This window comes from Ictidomys tridecemlineatus, chromosome 7 (assembly GCF_052094955.1).
Source record: "Ictidomys tridecemlineatus isolate mIctTri1 chromosome 7, mIctTri1.hap1, whole genome shotgun sequence".
Taxonomy (NCBI): domain Eukaryota; kingdom Metazoa; phylum Chordata; class Mammalia; order Rodentia; family Sciuridae; genus Ictidomys; species Ictidomys tridecemlineatus.
The window spans coordinates 138,815,714-138,835,583 of NC_135483.1; the positions used below are offsets into that span (position 1 = coordinate 138,815,714).

General features: G+C 34.6%; 1 protein-coding gene and 1 pseudogene across 15 annotated transcripts in view; one reads left to right on the forward strand and one right to left on the reverse strand.

Annotated features, from left to right (window-relative positions):
* The window catches only part of Ubr3 (ubiquitin protein ligase E3 component n-recognin 3), a 212,709-nt gene that overhangs the window by 70,654 nt on the left and 122,185 nt on the right, over positions 1–19,870 (forward strand). For all 15 annotated transcript variants that reach the window (XR_013424132.1, XR_013424133.1, XR_013424134.1 and 12 more), the window contains exons 11-13: positions 9,947–10,033; positions 18,236–18,301; positions 18,394–18,483. Coding sequence is in view for 11 of the 15 variants with exons in the window: in XM_078017558.1 (XP_077873684.1) it covers positions 9,947–10,033; positions 18,236–18,301; positions 18,394–18,483 (243 nt within the window). In the remaining 4 variants the exon portion in view is untranslated. The remainder of the gene's footprint in view (positions 1–9,946; positions 10,034–18,235; positions 18,302–18,393; positions 18,484–19,870) is intronic.
* On the reverse strand, positions 9,219–9,521 carry LOC101977917 (cytochrome c pseudogene; annotated as a pseudogene).

Sequence of the window (19,870 nt, forward strand, 5' to 3'; positions counted from 1 at the left end):
AAAACCATTATTTCCATGCAGTAGTTAATATTTCAGCTCTGAAGGCCCAGATTATAATGTGCTATGGTTCCCTTAACCTAAGAAGTTAAGAGGGCAGTGAGAAAACAGACTTATATTGTCCTGACAATATCTCAGAGAATAATTTCTTTGTGAAAGGAGCATCTAGATCCTAAAACAAACTTTCTCTTGAGCAGCACCCACACTATACCAGGCATTGTACTTGACACTTTACATATATTCTCTTCTAATCTTTACAGTATTTCATATGAAGTATGTACCATCATGCCTTTCTTTCAGAGGTAAGACAACTTGTCAAGTTCATATAGCTATAAGTGAAAGTTGAATTTGAAATCTGTCTGATTTCATTAACCACTTCGCTATACTTATTTTGTAAGCAAGAATTTCCAGAGCTTTTTAGAAATAGTGCTGACAGGTTTTAGAAATGAAAACTAGAAGGTTATTTAAAGTTTAAAATGTATTTTTCTGTTCATATTCTCCCCTGTAAAATATGAAACTAAAGGAATAAGCAACATAAAAGGAAATTTCATGTGATTAACTCTGTGCGATTGCCCTGAATACTATTTGAGTCTTAAAAACATTAAGTTCTAGTTAAAAAAGTAATAGTATCCAGGTATTTCAGTTGGTGGAGCATCACTTTTAATAACAGCCTAATAAAAGCATATTGACTAGAGCATGACACAGTTTTAGAATTTTATTAATTTTCTGATGGGAACAAATAAGTTGGAAAATCTCCATCTAGTGGCAACTTTCAGTTACTGCAGACTTTATAGACATCAAATACTGTCTTGACTTCTTGGAGCAGTTATCTACTTGGTATCTCATAGTGTTAAGATGTAACAGAATATTTAAAAATACTTTATTAGAGTATTATAATTATACATAGTATTTGGGTTCATTTTGACAAAATCATACGTGTGCAAGGAATTTGATTTCAACTTCCATCTCTCTTCCCATTTCCTCCCCTCCTCACTTCCTTTAGTCTGCCTTTCCACTCTACTGATTTCCTTTTACTTCTTTCTTCATTTATTTTTAATTGGTACTTTCTACATATACCTAAAGTGAAATTCACTTTGGTACAAATAATATGATTTTGTTAAATTCATTCCTTATTTCTTTCCCATTCCCTTTTTCCCTCCCTCCCTCTTGTTCTCCTACTCCACTGAACTCCCATGTGTTTTTATGATATCTATTCCCTCCCCAGTTACTTTTTTCCCATTGTTTTGCTTTAACTTCCACATGAGAGAAAACATTTTGGTTTTCTGAGTCTGACTTATGGCACTTAACATATTTTCTCCATTTCTAGCCATTTATTGGCGATGCTATCATTTCATTTTTCTTATGAAAAAAAAAACCACTGTTGTGGGTTGGGGTTATAGCTGAGTTGGTAGAGCGTTTGCCTTGCATGTGTGGGTTCAATCCTCAGCACCACATGAAAGCATATAAATAAAATAAAGGTATTATGTCTACCTACAACTAAAAAAAATATAAAAAACACTATTATGTATGTATAACACATTTTCTTGATTCATTCATCTATGATGGGCATCTGAGTTGATCCATAATTTGGCTATTGTGAATTGTGCTGCTATAAACATGGAAGTGGCTATATTGCTATATTATGCTGATTTTAGTTCTTTTGGATAAATACTGAGGAGTGGGATAGCTGGGTCATATGGTGGTTCTGTTCTAGTTTTTTTTTTTTTAAAGAAATCTCCATATTGCTTTCTAGATTGTACTAGTCTGAAGTCCCACCAACAATGTGCAAGTGTACCTTTCCCTCCCACACCCTCATGAGCATTTATTGCTATTCTTGCTCTTGATAATTGCCATTCTGATGGAGTGAAATGAAATCTTAGTCTAGTTTAAAATTTTTTTTTTTTTTTTTTAGTTTTAGATGGACACAATGCCTTTATTTTATTCGATTATTTCTATGTGGTGCTGAGGATTGAACCCAGTGCCTCACACATGCTGGGTACTCTACCACTGAGCTATAACCCTAGTCCCTTAGTCTAGTTTTGATTTGCATTTCCCTGATTACTAGAGATGTTGGGCATTTTTTCATGTATTTGTCTGCCAGTTGTGTTTCTTCTTTTGAAAAATTTCTGTATATATTTTTATTGATTTTATGCTTTGATGACCTGTCTTCTGGTGATAAGGGTGTGTTGAAATCACCCATTATTATTTTTTGGGTCTATCTAGGATTTAAAGTCAAGGAGTATTTTTTTTTTTAATAATGTAACTGGATGCATTGATATTTGAGGTACATGTAAGGTCAGACAGTGGTGACCAAAAGGACAGATTTAAAATGGCTGCTGAATGAGGCTTTATTGAGATTTTGCTCCCAGGCAAGACCCTTAGACCAACAGGGTGGGTCTGAGGAGAAGCACACTGGGCCTCTACTGGACTGGAATTTTTATTGGGCTTAGAGCAGGAAAGGAGGGCTTGGGACAGGAAAAGGGGTTTTTAGAGTCCCATGTCCTACTGGAGTTGTTGTTGGTGGGGGGCTGGCTAAGATCCAGGATTGGTCAGGAGACCCCGATGATTGATAGGTGGTTTTGTCAGCATCTGATTGGTGTTTCTGTGTCGCCCGGATTGCTTGGTGCTTTGTTCCTTAGCCATCTCCATTGACCTGACAGTATATATATTTGCTACTGTTTTATTTTCTTGTTAGATTGTTCCCTTTACCAGGATGTAATAGTCTTCTTTGTCACTTCTGATTAGTTTTTATTTGGAATTCAGCTTTGTCAGATATGAGAGTAACTATTCTAGCTTGTTTATGGACTCCATTTGTGTAGAATATTTTTTCCATCTTTTGGCCTTCAGCTGTGAATATCTTTGCCTATGAGATGAACACCTCTTGCAAATAGTGTATAGTTGAATCTTGTTTTTTGTTCCATTCTGCTAATCTATGTCTTTTAATTGGGAAGTTGAGACCATTTATATTCAGTGTTATTATGGATATGTGTTGTGATTTGCTGCCATTTTGATTATTTTATTTTGTTTTGATTTTTGTTTAGAAGATTAGTCTTCTCTTGATTTTTATCTATTTGGGAATATTGAGATTTTTTTTTTTTCTTTCCAAGCTCTCCTTGATTTTAGTGTCTGAGTTCAGAATCAGAAGTTAGCCTTGTTGGTTTGCCTCTAAATATTTCTCTCTGGCAGCTTTTAATATTCTTTCCTTATTTTCTATGCTGGACATTTTGATTATGATGTCTTGGAGATTTTTCTTCTGATCAGGTCTATTTGGAGTTTTATATGTTTCCTGTATGTGAATGTCATTTTTTTTCTGATATGGGGAAAATTTTTTTGTTATTATCTCATTGAAAATGTTCTTAATGACTTTAACCTGCATCTCCATGTTCTCTTCTATCCCAGTGATTCTCAGGTTTGGTCTCATGATGTTGTGCCAGAATTCTTGTATATTCTGGTCATATTCTATCATTTTTTTCTTTTGTTGTATTTTGTCTACTCAATCATATATTCTGTCTACAAGGCCTGAGGATCTATCTCAAGGTCTGAAGTTCTGTTTACATAATCTAATGTGTTAGTGATACTTTCAAGTGAATTTAAAAAAATTTTTTTAAAACATGTTGATGGACCTTTATTTTATTCATTTATTTATATGCAGTGCTGAGAATCGAACCCAGTGCCTCACACATACTAGGCAAGTGCTCTACCACTGAGCCACAACCCCAGCACTCAAGTGAATTTTTAATTTAAGTCATTGTGTCTTTCATTTTCAGGAGTTCTGATTGACATATATATATAATTTATTTATTTATTTTGGGTACCAGGCATTGAACTCAGGGGCACTTGATCACTGAGCCACATCCCCAGCCTTATTTTGTATTTTATTTAGAGACAGCATCTCTCATTGAGTTGCTTAGCAACTCGCCTTTCCTTTGCTGAGGCTGGTTTTTAATTCTCTTGATTGCCCTGTCTCAGACTCTCAAGCTGCTGGGATTACAGGTGTGCTTCACCCCTTCCGGCTTTCAGTATTTCTATTTCTTTAATGAAATGTCTTAGATCTTCTTTTACTTCATGGAATATTGTAATAATCAGTAATTTCCCCCCCCCTTCATTCAACATTTTAATAATCAGTTTTTTTAAAAATAATCTTTCTCTGGAATTTCATCCATTTCCATATCTGTAGGATTCTTTGTTGGGGGATTATTAATTTTGTGCGGAGATTTGTTTTCCTGTTTCCTTATGTAGGGTATTAATGTAGGTGAATTCTCCATCCTCTTTTATATGTTTGTCTTTATATTAGTAATAGTTCTTTTTTTATTCTAGGATTTCTCTATGCTTTTGGTATATGAGTAGATGTTGGCAGTTGGGGGAACCAGAAGTTCCCCTCTGATTGTTCCTTCTTGGAGCTTGGTTTTTGGTTTGAGGTATTTATCTCCCCAACTCTATGAGTTGAAGTAATGTTTAGTCTCAAGGGAGGCTAGATTATGTGTGGAGTAAGTTTGTCTGTTGTTTGGATTATGAGCATTTCTTGGTAGCAGGATCTTTATAATCTTGAAGTGTCTCAATCACTTTCCATCCCCTTTTAGAAGGAGGGTTAATCCAGGAATTATACTAAAGTTGGTAATAGATGTCCTTTTTTTTTTTTTTTTTTTGGGGTACTTAGGAGTGAACCCAGGGAAGCTTAACTACTGAACTACATCCCTAGCCCTTTTTATTTTTTGAGACAGGATCTCAATAAGTTACATACAGCGCGCTACCGCTTGAGCCTCATCCCCAGCCCCCAGACATAGAGTTTTAAGATAGATGTCTCCTCTTCAAGTTGCTGAGACTGGCTTTGAACTTGGGATTTTTCTGCCTTAGCCTCCTGAGATGCTAGGATTATAGCCATGTGCTAGTACACCTGGCCAGACATAGAATTTTTATTTATTTATTTATTTATTGTAGTTTTCAGTGGACACAACATCTTTGTTTTTATGTGGTGCTGAGGATCCAACCTGGGCCTCATGCATGCCAGGCGAGCGCGCTACCGCTTGAGCCTCATCCCCAGCCCCCAGACATAGAGTCTTAAGATAGATGTCTGATATTTACTTTGACATCTGTAATCTTAATTGTCTCCTATATAGGAAAGGTGAGGTCAGCATTTAACATCAGTGACAGCAATACACAACTATGAACCAGATCAGGTATTTAACATCAGGTATCTAATATGTTCTCTACTGTATTAATAATTACATCAACATCAATGGGGTATGATTTACATAAACCATGTGATTGTATTAGTTCGATCTCAGTTTCTTAAGAAAAGGAAAACAGGTGGAAAGGTGAGAAAAAGTTTGAAATATTAAAAAAAATGCTATTAGAGGAAAGGGAGGTAGTTAGCAGATGTTGGCTCACTGAGAAACAGTTTTCCTGTTTTGTAAGTCAAATACTGATGAGCTGCTGGAAAGTACATCCTTCCTCTAATGTGCTATCCTCTCTCTTCACAGAATATTTTTTATGGATCATTTCATTTGTATCTTTAGAATAGTGCTGGGAGGCAAGTAGTAGTATACCCATTTTTAATTTTGGAGAAACTGAGAATCATAAAATGTACATTTGCTAAAGGTCATAAAACTATTAAGTATAAGCCACCATTTTTTTTCCCCCAGGATTGGTGTGGTGGTAATGGGAAGTTGGGAGACATACTCTGAATGTAAAAATATACTATAGAAATGGAATTAACTGGTCATCTTAAAATAGTCTTGGTACCTACTTGTCCAATTGTTCTCCAAGTGGGTTGTACCAGTTCATACTTGTGCTAAGAGTGTAGAATGGAACACTGTTAACTCAAATCCTTGACATAATGGGAGAATATTTGGTGTTTTCTTCTTTCTTTTTTTTTTTAATCCATGAATGATTTGGCCCTTTAATTTGGTTAGGACAGATTATTTATGGTAACTTATAAGTACACTTAAATTTTTTAAATTGAGAGTTGGGGAATAGAATGTATAAAATAATATTTCTATGAAGATGAATTTCATACAGAATAGACTGAAACAGAGTGAGACTGTCAGCGTTGTGACCAGATAAGTGATGCTTGGTCTGGTTGGATACAGTAACAATAGTTGAGAACCTATATGATAATATTATGGAAGAATCAACAGGACATGGAACCAAGGGAGTAAACGAGAAGTAAAAAATGAACTTGAGGCCAGTGCAGTGGTGCATGCCTATAATCCCAGCTGCTTATTAGGAGGATGAGACAAGATGATTGAGAGTTCAAAGCCAGCCTCAGCAACCTCAAGGCACTAAGCAACTCAGTGAGACCCCCTGTCTCTAAATAAAATACAAAGTAGGGCTGGGGGTGTGGCTCAGTAGTTGAGTGCCCCTGAGTTCAATCCCTGGTACAAAAAAAAAAAAAAAAAGGTGAGTCTCAGTTTTTCTGTGTGTGGGTGTGAATAATTTACTTACATAGCCCATGAATTTAATGTGTTTGACACTACAATTTTATTTTATACATTGATGCCCCCCAAATACTTCAAAATAATTTTTAAAATTCGGATATAATTCATAAAAAATGCCATTTTAACCACTTTAAGCTATATAATTCAGTGGTTTCTAGTGTATTCCCAAAAGTGCGCAACCATTACTACTATTTTCATCATTTATATCACCCCCAAAAGAAACTTAATACTTCCCAATTCCAACCTCCTCTCATCCCCTGGAAACCATTTATCTACTTCTGTCGCTATGAATCTGCCTAATCAGGGCATTTCATGGGTGGCCTCTTGTGTCTGGGTATTACTTAGTGTAATTTTTTTAAAATCTTTTTTTTTTTATTGATTTGTTAAAAAATAAATAACAGCGGAATGCATTACAATTCTTATTACACATATATAGCACAATTTTCATATCTTTGGTTGTATATAAAGTATGTTGACACCAATTCGTGTCTTCATATATGTACTTTAGATAATGATGTCCATCACATACCACCATCTTTGCTAACCTACTCTTCCCCTCCCCTTCCCTCCCACCCCTCTCTGCCCTATCTAGATTTCCTCTGTTCCTCCGGTGCTCCCCCTCCTTACCCAACTATGAATCAGTCTCCTTATATCAGAGAAAACATTTGGCATTTTTTTGGGGGGGATTGGCTGACTTCACTTAGCATTATCTTCTCCAACACCATCCCCATCCATTTACCTGCAAATGCCATGATTTTATTCTCTTTTATTGCTGAGTAAAATTTTATTGTATATATATATGCCACATTTTTTTATCCATTCATGTATTGAAGTGAATCTGTGTTGGTTCCACAGTTTAGCTATTGTGAATTGTGCTGCTATAAACATTGATGTGTCTCTGTAGTACACTGATTTTTAGTCCTTTGGGTATAGACAGGGGAGAGGGATAGCTGGGTCAAATAGTGGTTCCATTCCCAGATTTCCAAGGAATCTCCATACTGCTTTCCATATTGGCTGCACCAATTTGCAGTTCCACCAGCAGTGTATGAAAACCTTTTTCCCCACATCCTCACCAACACTTATTGTTGTTTGTCTTCATAATAGCTGCCATTCTGACTGAAGTGAGATGATATCTTAGAGTAGTTTTGATTTGCATTTCTCTAATTGCTAGAGGTGATGAACATTTTTTTCATATGTTTGTTGATTGATTGTATATCCTCTTCTGAGAAGTGTCTGTTCAGTTCCTTGGCCCATTTACTTAGTGTAATGTTTTGAAGGTTCAACTATATTGCAGCATTATCAACAATACATTCCTTTTTATGGCTGAATAGTAGTCCATTATATGGATATTCCAGATTTTATTTGTCTATCAGTTGATAGACATTTGGATTTATTTTGCATTTTTGACTACTATGAATATAGCTTCTGTGAGCATTTGCATATAATTTTTATGTGAACATGTTTCCAGTTCTCTTAAGTATAGTATGTACCAATGGAATGCTTATTTATATGGCAACTCTTATATTTAACTTGCTGAAGAATTGCCAAAATTTTTTTTTTTAGCAGATGCACCATTTTATATTCTCATCAACAATGTATGAGTTTTCTAATTTCTCTACATTCTTATTAACACATAGTTTTTATTTTACATTTTAAAAATTATGGTCATCTTAGTGGGTATGAAGTGGTGTGTGTGTGTGTGTGTGTGTGTGTGTGTGTGTGTGTGTGTGTATTTGATACCAGGGATTGAACTCAGGGGCACTTTACTACTGAGCCACACCCCCAACCCTATTTTGTATTTTATTTAGAGGCAGGTTCTCACTGAGTTGCTTAGCACCTTGCCGTTGCTGAACTCTCAATCCTACTGTCTCAGCCTCCTCTGGGATTATAGGCATGTGCAACTGTGCCTGGCTTTTGGTTTTAATTCACAGTTTTCCATGGTTTTAAACATATTTTCATGTACTAATTAACTATTTGTATATCTTCTTGGGAGAAATGTCTATTCAAATCCTTTTCCTATTATTTATTTATTTGTCTATCTACCTATCTATCTATTTATTTATTTAGAGAGCCTTCTCTTGATTTATGTTTTCATTTAATTTAAAACTTTCTTATTTCAGTGGGTCCATTTTACCATAAAACATTGTAAGTGCCTTTCATAGTACCTTTATTTCTAATGGCTCATACCTATCATTTCTTCTTCCAAATTATGTTGTAAGCCAAGATATCACAGGCTAATTACAGTATTCATGTTTTGCTTTCCTTTTTTAATTTTATAAAATGTGCACTTTAACCATTTTTAGGTTTATAGTTCAAAGTATATTCACATTGAATAGTCATCACCGTTGGCTAGTTTCAGTACATTTTCATCGGCCCAAAAGAGACTCTCTGTCAATTGAACAATTACATTTACCAATTTGTTTTTTAAAAATATTTTTTATTTATATATGGACACAATATCTTTGTTTATTTATCTTTATATGGTGCTGAGATCGAATCCAGTGCCTACATGTTCGAGGCAAGTGTTCTGCCACTGAGCTACAACCCCAGCCCCATATTTACCAACTTGTACCATTATGGGGGTTTCTTAAAATAGAACCTAATTTGAGTCCATTTAAATTTTTTTTTATTTAACTGCAGGCTAAATTTACTTAAATCAGGACTGACAAAAACTATTCTGTCAGCCATCATGATCTGAATTCTGGTGTATGATAACAGTTAAATATGGTACACATTAAAAAGCCATGAGAAATTTCTGTTTTATGATAAATTTGGCAGTGGCTATTATTTATTAGTAACTTTTTGGAGGTAAGTTATTAAGTCTGCTTTTTCTCCTTTCTCCTTAATGCCAGTGAAGATAATTTTTGCTCCAGGGATGTACATTTTGGGATTCTCCGAATACTCCATCAGTGTATATCCTCTTTTCCTTTATTCTTATTGGTGGCTGAGTGAGAGAATCCAACAGCCTGACCTGTCTTCAGCCCAGACAGTTCATGGAGATTTGACACAGTGTTTTGCTTGACTCCCTTTTCTCTCAGAGTATCACTGGGCACACTTCTAAACAAAAATCTTCTTACTTCTCACCATCATCCATTTTTAATTCACTCTCTTGTCACTAGTGCACTGAAGGTTCCTGCTTGGAAGTCTAACGTCTTGCTTTCTCTGTTTATCAACTTTGACTCATTTTTAGGATATGTTATATAAAAGGAAGCAAAAATTGTATTCTTTAATTTTCATATTTGTCTTCACCCTCACTCCCAATCTCCTTTCTGAACCTTGGGCATGTAGGAGTGTGTATAAGTGTATTTATGAAGAGGAGTGGAATTGTCTTTTTTCTTTTCCTGTCATTATCTTTTGAAGGGATGATTTCTTGAATTGCCAAATATAATGGTTATCTTGAAAATATATGCATTTTACCATATCTGCAATGTATACCGTTATCATGCATTAAATATAATTTGGTATTGAAATATTTACATTTTATGTATTGTAAAATTTACATATTATTTTAGGAAACTCAAGAATATACCCGAAATGTTGTAAGATATTGCCTTGAAGCCCTTCAAGACTGGTTTGATGCGATAAACTTCGTAGATGAGGTATGTATATTTTTGATGTATGCAAAAGCATTTAAGAAAAATGTTAAATCTCCTTTCACATAAAAAATTAAGAATTTTTTAATGGAATAAGGAAAAGAAGTCAGAATTAACATAATATTATTTCTCTTTAAAAGGGGTAAATTAAAAGGGGATACTAGTTTTTGACGTTTAGAAAATTCCAGAATGTAGTATTTATGTCTGCTTCTTTCTTAGAACAGGCATGATTTCTTTTTATGTTATGTGTATGTGTGTCATTATTTCTCAGAAGTGAAGATTAATTTCAGTTGAAGAGATAAAAATGTCAGTGCAAATTTGAATAAGATAGAGGAGATAAAAAAATATTACTTTTAGTTGGACAGTATTCTTTTTAGAGGTTGAAAAGATACACTTGAACAAAGGTAATTTTTATTAATAATAGAGAAGAGTTGGCACAGGACATTTTATGTGTGAATTGAATAAGTGATTACTTTTATTAGTAAAGTTTACCAGGAGCCCCTTTTATTCATCTTATGAAGTAGGGTCAGAATATGTTATATACAGAGAAACAAATATGTTTAGACAGCACTGCCCCTCACCTCCCAATCTCCTTTCTGAACCTTGGCAAGTAGGGGTGTGTATATTTGTGTTTATGGAGAGGAGTAGAATTGTCTTTCTTTTTTTTCTTTTCCTTTTTTTTTTTTTTTAATTTTGACACAATCACAAATTTATTTGGAAGTTGATAGTGGAAATAGGTTTCTTTTATAGAATCATTGAACAATTAATTTGTTGACTTGACACCCTATGACTTCCAGGCACTTTAGTGTATATTTCCTACAAAGATATGTTCTTCTATAACCAGACTACAACTGTAAAATTCAGTACTATATTATTATCATCTAATCACTTATATTTTAGCAGTTGTTCAGTGATGTCCTTTATGGCAAAAGAATTTGGTTCAGAATCAAATTTTGCAATTTGATTTCCTGCCTCTGGTCTCTGGTCTCCTTCTGGAATACTTTCTCAGTTTTTCTTTTCCTTTTTGTTTCCTTCCTTCCTTCTCCTTCTCCTTCTTCTTCTTCTTCTTCCTCCTTTTTTTTTTTTTTTTTTCCACTTGTATCTAGGATTGAATCCAGGGGCACTTTACCATTGAGCTATATCTCTTCAGTCCTCTTTTTAAATTTTTTTTCTTTTAGTTGTAGTTGGACACAATATTTTATTTATTTATTTATTTATTTTTATGTGGTGCTGAGGATCGAACCTAGTACCTCACATGTGCTAGGTGAGTGCTCTACTGCTGAGCCACAACCCCAGCCCCTCAGTGCTTTTTTAATTTAAATTTTTTTTTTTTTTTTTTACACTCAGGACTGAATCCAACGGTGCTTAACCACTGTGCCACAACCCCCTTTCTAATATTTTATTTGGAGACAGGGTCTTGCTGAATTGCTTAGGACCTTATTAAATTGCTGAGGCTGGCTTTGAACTCACAATTCTCCTGCCCAAGCCTCCCAAGCTGCTGGGATTACAGGAGTGTGCCACTGTGTCTGGCCCTTTTTTAATTTTTTAAACTTTGAGACAGGTCTTGCTAAATTGTTTAGGGTCTTGCTAAAGTTGCTGAGACTGGGCCCAAATTTGCAATTATCCTGCCTCAGCCCCCCAAGTCAAGGAATACAGCTGTGCACCACCATGCCTATCCTGAACTGTGACATTTTAAAGAATGTAGATCAATCATTTTGTAGAATGTTCCTCAGTTTGGGTTTGTCTCATGATTAGATTCAGATTATATATCATTTTTAGAAATATGACATAGTGAAGTTGTAGTCTTTTAATTGTAACTGGTAACTTATGATTTATGTTAGTCCTGATGATGTTCTCTTTGATCACTTGATTAGAATGATGCCTTTGTCAGCATGAGGTTACCTTTTCTATTACTGTAATTATTTTATTTAATGGTTTTTAATCCATTAGTGTTATTATTTAATGCTGAAATTCTTTTAGATTTGGCCAGAAAAACCCCATTCAAGTTGGTTTCTGGGTCTGTTTGCTTGTTTCACAATTCTTTGAGTAATTACATTCTTTGTGTCACAAGATGTTTCAAGCGCACACTATAGATTCTATAACCCATTTCTGGAATAAGTAATTTATTTAAGGTTAACCTGATTACTTTTAGTGGAGAACAATATTTAAAAGCAAAAACTGGGTGCTAGATGTGCTCATTATTATTGGAGTGTCAGTCTTCTCAGGCTCTCATAGTAAGCCCCGGTTAGGAGTATGGTGTATATTATGTATACACACACATACATATATATTTACTTCTATATTTATTTTTCTATGTGCAGTAAATGTTATGAATTCAAACTGATACTTTATATCACTTTTTTGTTTGTTTTGGTATTAGGGATTCATCCAAGTGTTTTATTCATGCTAGATAAATAATCTGTCACTGAGCCCTCAAGCAGATATTTTAAATTTCAAAGGTGTGGGAAGGCTATACTTCATGGTAGGGTGGTTGCCTAGAAATGCACAAGACCCTGGGTTTAATCCCTAGTACCCACCCCACAATAAGCTAAATAAATAAATGGAAAATAAAATTCTACTATAATACCATAGACCTTTTTCTATTTATGCTCCAGCAATAAGAAACCTCACTTCCATCATCATGTATTCTCTCCTGGGGGTGTCGTATGACTTTATGACTATTCAGGTCTTACTTCCTATGTCAGGCCATACTCCATATGTTAATTAGCACCCCACCTCCCTTTTCATTCTAAGCAACCTCTGACATCTCAAGCCCTCTTCCTTTGCCTGCGTAGTTGTTCTGAACTTGGGCTCTGACGTCCCTCTTCAGGCTCCTCACCTATTCTGTCTATTTTGCCTGCCTGCAAAATATGCCTGTTTTGTCCTGCCCACTCTTAGCCTCCCAGTGGCATTAAGAGTATATTGTTTAGGAAGGAAAGAGCCCTCTTTATCTTTTACTCTGATCCTTCCTGCCCCAAATTACATTATCTTCCACCCCAATCCACCCTTCGTCTAATATTTGTGTTTACTCTTAACCTTCAGCATGGATCATCTGGATTTTGTCCTTTTGGATTCTGAGTCTCTCTTTATCACATTACCTTGATTCTTGCCCTTCAGTAATTGTTGCTCTTTTAAGTTTAAACTTTATTTCAGTAATAATGAGTGAATCTCCCTAGAACACTGTCTAGTTTCTAGAGAGCTTTATCCTTTTTTTTTTTTAATATTTATTTTTAGTTCTCGGCGGACACAACATCTTTGTTGGTATGTGGTGCTGAGGATCGAACCCGGTCCGCACGCATGCCAGGCGAGCGCGCTACCGCTTGAGCCACATCCCCAGCCCCAGCTTTATCCTTCTTTTAGCCTTCTGTATTCTTTATCTCTTTGTAGGATTAATCCCTCAGCTGAATTTTTGACTTTTTTCAACCTAGTTCTTACTGGTATTTGCAACTTTAGAAACTATTGTTGAAATGGCAATAACACTGAGACAATAGGAAGATTGAAGTGGGGGAAAGTTATATTATACACAGGATTATGTAGTAAATGACATGAAGTTAATTCATAGTTGGATTCAAGAGTGGAGTTAAGGATAATTAGAATGATTTGTGATATACAGTGTATCTGAATTCAAGGAAATAGTACATTTTTCACACAAATATTTTTAGGAAGATATTGAATGTAATAAAGAAATTAAATTGAATTTTAACAGAAGAGAAAATAAACATAGAACACAAGAGATCAAAAAATGAATTGTTTTCATATAATGTTTAAAAGCTTTTATTATCTCTCATTTGTAGGTATGTAGTGTAGATACAGAGATATTAAATGACTTGCCTATAGTTATGTAGTAAATTGCTAGTGGTCTTGGATCTAAACCTCATATTTCTTAATTGTTTGTTTAATAGTGTTTCAGGTATGCCAGTTTTTGAGAACAGGAAGGTTGGCATGTGAATTGTAGCTCTGCTGTATACAGTTCAGTTAGCTATGTGACCTTAAACACATTTTTAAAAATTTTGTTTTTTATGTGTATGTTTTTTAAAAAAATCTTTTTAACATTGCTCAGTTCATTTTTCTTATCTATTATCATAACATTAACCAATGAGGATTGACTAAGAGACATATTACATGTATGATAATTATTAGTTCTTCTGTCCTTGTGGATGGATGTCAGAAGTTATTATAGTTAAGACAGTAAAGATTAAGCAAAAATATATATTGAACTCAATAAGCTGAATCAAGTAATTGTATAGAAACAGGATAAAGTAATTTTTCCTATAAGGCAGACCATTTAAGAAACTTCAAATGTGAATATTATGTGGGGTGGTGATTATGAGTATGTAGCAGAGATGTGTGACTAGAGTCCTCTGATAGAAGGATATTAGAACATTTGTTTAGCAAGTATTTATTTAATGTTTGCTTTTTTGTAAACACTGGGAGACAGTGATGAAGCAGACCCTGATTTAAGTATATGGAACATAAGTAAGTGGTTAATTTGATTTGTGTTTATGTGAAGTTGTGAGCGGGTATTGTGGGAACAACAGAAGGGAGCTTCTGATTTACCTTGTAGGACTCAATAGCAAAATCTTAAAGATATGTTAATTCGGGGATGGGTTGGGAAGAAGGGCTATATAGCATTCAAGGCAGAGCAATAGCATAAACTAAGGAACAAAAGTGCTCTATGTGTGTAACAAGAATTGTAATGCATTCTGCTGTCATTTTTTTTTTTAAATATTTATTATTTATTTTTTTTAGTTTTTGGCGGACATAACATCTTTGTTTGTATGTGGTGCTGAGGATCGAACCCGGGCCGCACGCATGCCAGGCAAGCGCGCTACCGCTTGAGCCACATCCCCAGCCCCGTCATTTTTTTTTAAATCAATAAAAATTAGACAAAGGAACAAAATTGTGGTGACTTAGGCAGCACTGCTTATGGTACATAACTTTATGTGACATGAGATGAAACTGGGAAGGTAAGCTTTGTCTTCTCAGAATTTGGAAGGTTAGGGTTGGGGTTGTGGCTCAGAGGTAGATCACTCACCTACCATGTGTGAGGCCCTGGGTTTGATCCTCAGCACCACATGAAAATAAAATAAAGACATTGTGTCCACCTATAAGTCAAAAATAGATAATAATAAAAAAAGTATTTGGAAGGTTATCACAAGGCTAAAACATTAAGGAGTCACTAAAAGATTGTGAGCTGAAGTTCAATATTGAATTAATAAGACTACTTTCTGTCAGCATACACAGGTTTAACTAGAGAGAAGTTATGTTAGTCAAAGGATTCGTTTGAATGCAAAGATAATTTGAAGCAGCTTAAGTTAAAGGAGGGATAATTTATAATGAGTGCATAGGGGTGTCTCAGGGATCTTCGGGCCTCTGGAGCTCAGGAATGGATTGGAATGATGTATAGAAACCTCTTGCCTTTTCTTTGCTACATGCATCTGCTTCATTTTTTCCTCCCTCTCTGCTTCCATGTTCATGTGGTGAAATATTGTCTTCTTACATTTGCCTAATGTTGCAATTTCAGGTATATACTAAGGCTGTTTTGTGAATGTCTCTAGGTCCCAGTTCCAAAGTGTTTTAAGAGTGAGGGAAACTCATTATTCTGGTTGAATTGGGTGTCTTCTGCCTGTTTTGAGTTCAGTCAAATGTGGGTATTATAAATTTGACTTTCAGTCCCCAATTCCTGTATGTGCGGTCATGGAGACTGGGTAAAGGGGGTGTGGATATGTTTTGAAGAAGATGGGATGGATGGTCATGAGTAAAATAGACACCACAACAGATATCTTACAGAGGGTAAGAGTAGAAGCAGGAGCTACTGCTGAAATCTAGGCATGAAACATTGAGAGCTTAAGCTAAGGTTGATTAGATGCAGTGTAGAAAGAAGAGAAAGTGGATTTGTGAGATACTTTAAAAATCAAATAATCATAATTTGATGCCTTGAGGAGGAGGATTTTGAGAAGGAAGGAGTCTACTTTTTAGATTGTTATTACAGAGAATCTGGAGAAGAGACATTAAGTAGGATTGAGTTTTAGGGCAAAGATGCTGAGTTTGGTTTGGACACTGTATTTATAAACCCTATGGTATATTAAGTGTTGATTTCAATAGACACTTTATTGTGATTTCTGCTGAGACTTGGAAATTATCTGGGTAGATTTAGTGGTGAAAGCTTTGAATCTGGATAAAGTCATCTGTAACAAGAACAGTAGGAAGTGGAAAATGGAATTCAGGGACCACCCAGTATATATACTAGGGGTGAAAGAAAAGGAATTTATCAAGTGACCAATCTGACAAAGAGGGAGCATGAAATTTAACACTACAGAAAAATATGTTTACAATATGCTAAACCCCTCAAAGATAAAATAGAGTCCATGGTTCACAGCAGTGTGTATTAAGTACTGTGTCATTTTATTTCTTTCTTATAATCATTCTATTGTTTATTATTCCCACTTTACAGGCCAGGCAACTTATTAGGCACAGAGAAATTAAGTTGCTTGCTTATATTTTTGTGGCTCTAGGTGGTAGAGTTAGGGTTTGAATGTATACAGACTAGGCCTTAAGAGTGTTCTTAATGACTGTGCCTAAATGCCTTTAAAGAAAATTTTGGGAAATTTTGGTTTAACTAGTTAGTTTAGAATGTGTTACTAAAATAATTATGGTAATCAAGGGCAAATTTTTCTTTAAAAGAACACTTTTTTTATATCCTTCACATTTTGAAGAGCATGTTATTCTCATTAGTTTTAACAAAGATAATAATTTCATATTATGACTCTTTACAACATATATAATGTTATTTTATTGACACAATGTTCTGGATTTTTTTTTTTTTTTGGTATTGGGAATTGAACCCAGAGGCAATTTACCACTGAGCCATATTCTAAGACCTTTTTGTTTTTAATTTCGAGACAGAGTCTCACTAAGTTGCTGAGGCTGGCCTTGAACTTAAGATCCTCTTGCCTCTTGCCTCAGTCTTCCAAATTGCTGAGATTACAGGTGTGTGCCACTGTATCTGGCTCTGGGTAAAACTTTTTTTAAATAGGAAAATACTTAGTGAAAATTGATAAAAGCATTAAGAACAAATAATACCTTTTTAATTTTTCTTATTTGTATAAGAATGAAAAGTATGGTGTGCTTTTGCCCTTTAGTGATATCATGATCCATTGGAGTCACAGATTTAAAATAAAAATTTTATAATATTCACAGGCTGCCAAAAATTATTGACATATTATTTATCAAGTTTTGTTATGGAGGCTGATGTGTTTGACCTATATAAGGGTTGAACTGTACAAGGAGTGTCTCACCCAGCTGGTGAATAAGGAATCAAGGATACTCTGCATCTGTACTTCAGTTTAGAGTTATCTAGTCCCCTCCCCTCCCCTCCCCTTCCCTCCCTTCCTTCCTTCTCTCCCTCCCTCCCTCCCTCCCTCAAGGGCAATTGGCAACTGAGCCACATCCCTAGCCTTATTTTGTATTTTATTTAGAGACAGAGTCTCACTGAGTTGCTTAGCACCTCACTTTTGCTGAAGATGGCTTTTAACTTGTGATCCTCCTGTCTTAGCCTCCTTAGCCACTGAGGTTATAGGTGTGAGCCATTGTGCCCAGCTGTCCGGTCCACTTAATACTCTCTATAGCAGTGAGGTCCAGACTAGCTCCTCATTTTACCAGTTTTAAGCTTTAGGAAGTGACTTATATTTTCTAAGCTTGAATCCTCTATTGTTGAGTTGAAATATCAATAGTTCCTATTCTATAGGATTATTGTGAGAATTAAATGAGGTATTGTGGGTAAAGTTATTAGCATGGTGATGTAACATATAATAAGTGCTCAATGAATATTAATTGAGTATATTATTCTTATTACTATCAAGTTTATAATGCATGTAATTGAAGAGTCCCTAAATGGACTAATGTAGAAGGTAATCTGTTCCATTTCATTTTTATAATGATTATTTGCTTTAGCTTAGGTTAGAAAAAAATCTGTGATAGATGCTTCAGAAATTTCAAAGATGAATAATATATACTTTCTGTTAAGGACTTAGGTGTTTAAAATTGTAATAATTCTAACTGTAGTGACTTTTAAAGCAATAACTTCTAAAATTTTAAGTTTTGATAAAATTTAGGGATAAATTCAGTGAAAGTATGATTTTAACACTTTAAAACCTTCTTAGAACTTCTTTTAAACATTCTTTGACTTGAGGATTTTGTTCATTCCAGCCAGCACCTAACCAAGTCACTTTTCATCTGCCTCTACATCGTTACTATGCTATGTTTTTGAGTAAGGTAAGACTCCCATTAAACAAATTTGTTTTGTTTTAAAGTTGTTATTTTTGGAGAAATATTGAATTACTATTTTTTTTCTAAATAATTTTTAGGCTGTAAAATGTCAAGAACTAGATTTGGATTCTGTTTTACCAGATCAGGAGATGTTAATGAAACTAATGATTCACCCACTCCAAATTCAAGTATGTATTCAAAATTTTAAATATTTTTGAATTGGATTTTTGGGCTAAGTGATGCTTTTTCTTATTTTGTTAGTGTGCCTTTATCATTGTTACTATAGCCAAAATGTTTGAAAACATGAAAAAAAAAGAATTCTTGTGTTTTTGCCTAATTCAGATGTTTTTAAAATTTATTTTATGAGATGTAGCTTTAATTTCCCTAGGAGTTTTTTTCACTATATTTAACTACAGAGGAATTTAAACATATTTACCATTGTTTTGGAAGTCATGGGACCCAATAGGTTCTAACTTTTGGGATTCCTAACATTTTATTTTCTTCACAGTTTGGGGAAATTTCCTCACTCGCCTTCAGTTTCCTCATCTGTAAAATGAGATGAGAAAGAAGAAAGAAGTATTAGCTTTAGTAAGCAATAAGATTTCTTTGAGTTCTCACACTATAATTTTCTGGGCCAGTCTTTTATATACATTAGAGGGACTTGCATCTCAATTTATTTTTCCTAGCTATTGTAGATTGTTAATCATTGAATTTCAACTCCAGGGGTTAGGGACAGGTAAAAGGTGATGTTATGACTGATTAGTTTTAGTAAACATTGGAAATAAATATATGAGGAGTTTTGATATAGTTCAGTGAAAGTATGTTTTTGACACTTTAAGACCTTTTTAGAACTTCTTTTATACATTCTTTGACTCTAGGATTTTGTTTATTCTAGCTAGCACCTAACCAAGTCATATAAGGAATATAAGAAAGAAAATTTATTCTAATATCCTTTTATAAAAACCTCCAGTTATTTGGAAGATGAGTTGTTCAAAGGTTGAGTTAGGTTGAATTAAAGATGTAGGTTGTATTAGTTGATTTTTAAATAGCCAAGTTTCTTTTATGCTAATTCCATTGTGTTTCTCTGAGCTTCATGTATGTGTGCATTTTTTGAGGGAGAAATTAAGTGAAACTGAACATTAACTTCTCATGAAAGATTTCAGTGAAAATATTACAAATATATCTAGAAGTCATCTTTGAAAACTAACTCACATATAAGCTCCAAAAAAGGTGGCTATATAAAACATAATATTTATTTTAAAAAATTAAAAATATGTATTTGGGCTAAATAACTTTTTATCCAACAACTTTTTTTTTTGAGGGGGGATTTGTTTTTGTTTTCTGCCAGTACTGGATATGGAACCTAAGGTCTTGCACATTCTAGGCAAGCTCTGTGCCACTGAGCTGCATCCTCAGCCTTTAAACTGAATATCTTTAACCTTAGAATGCCAGGTTTATATTATGATTAAATCATAAAATATTTAAGAATGATTATTTAATATGATTTTATAAAGATTGAATTTAGGGCTGGAGATGTGGCTCAAGCGGTAGCGCGCTCGCCTGGCATGCGTGCGG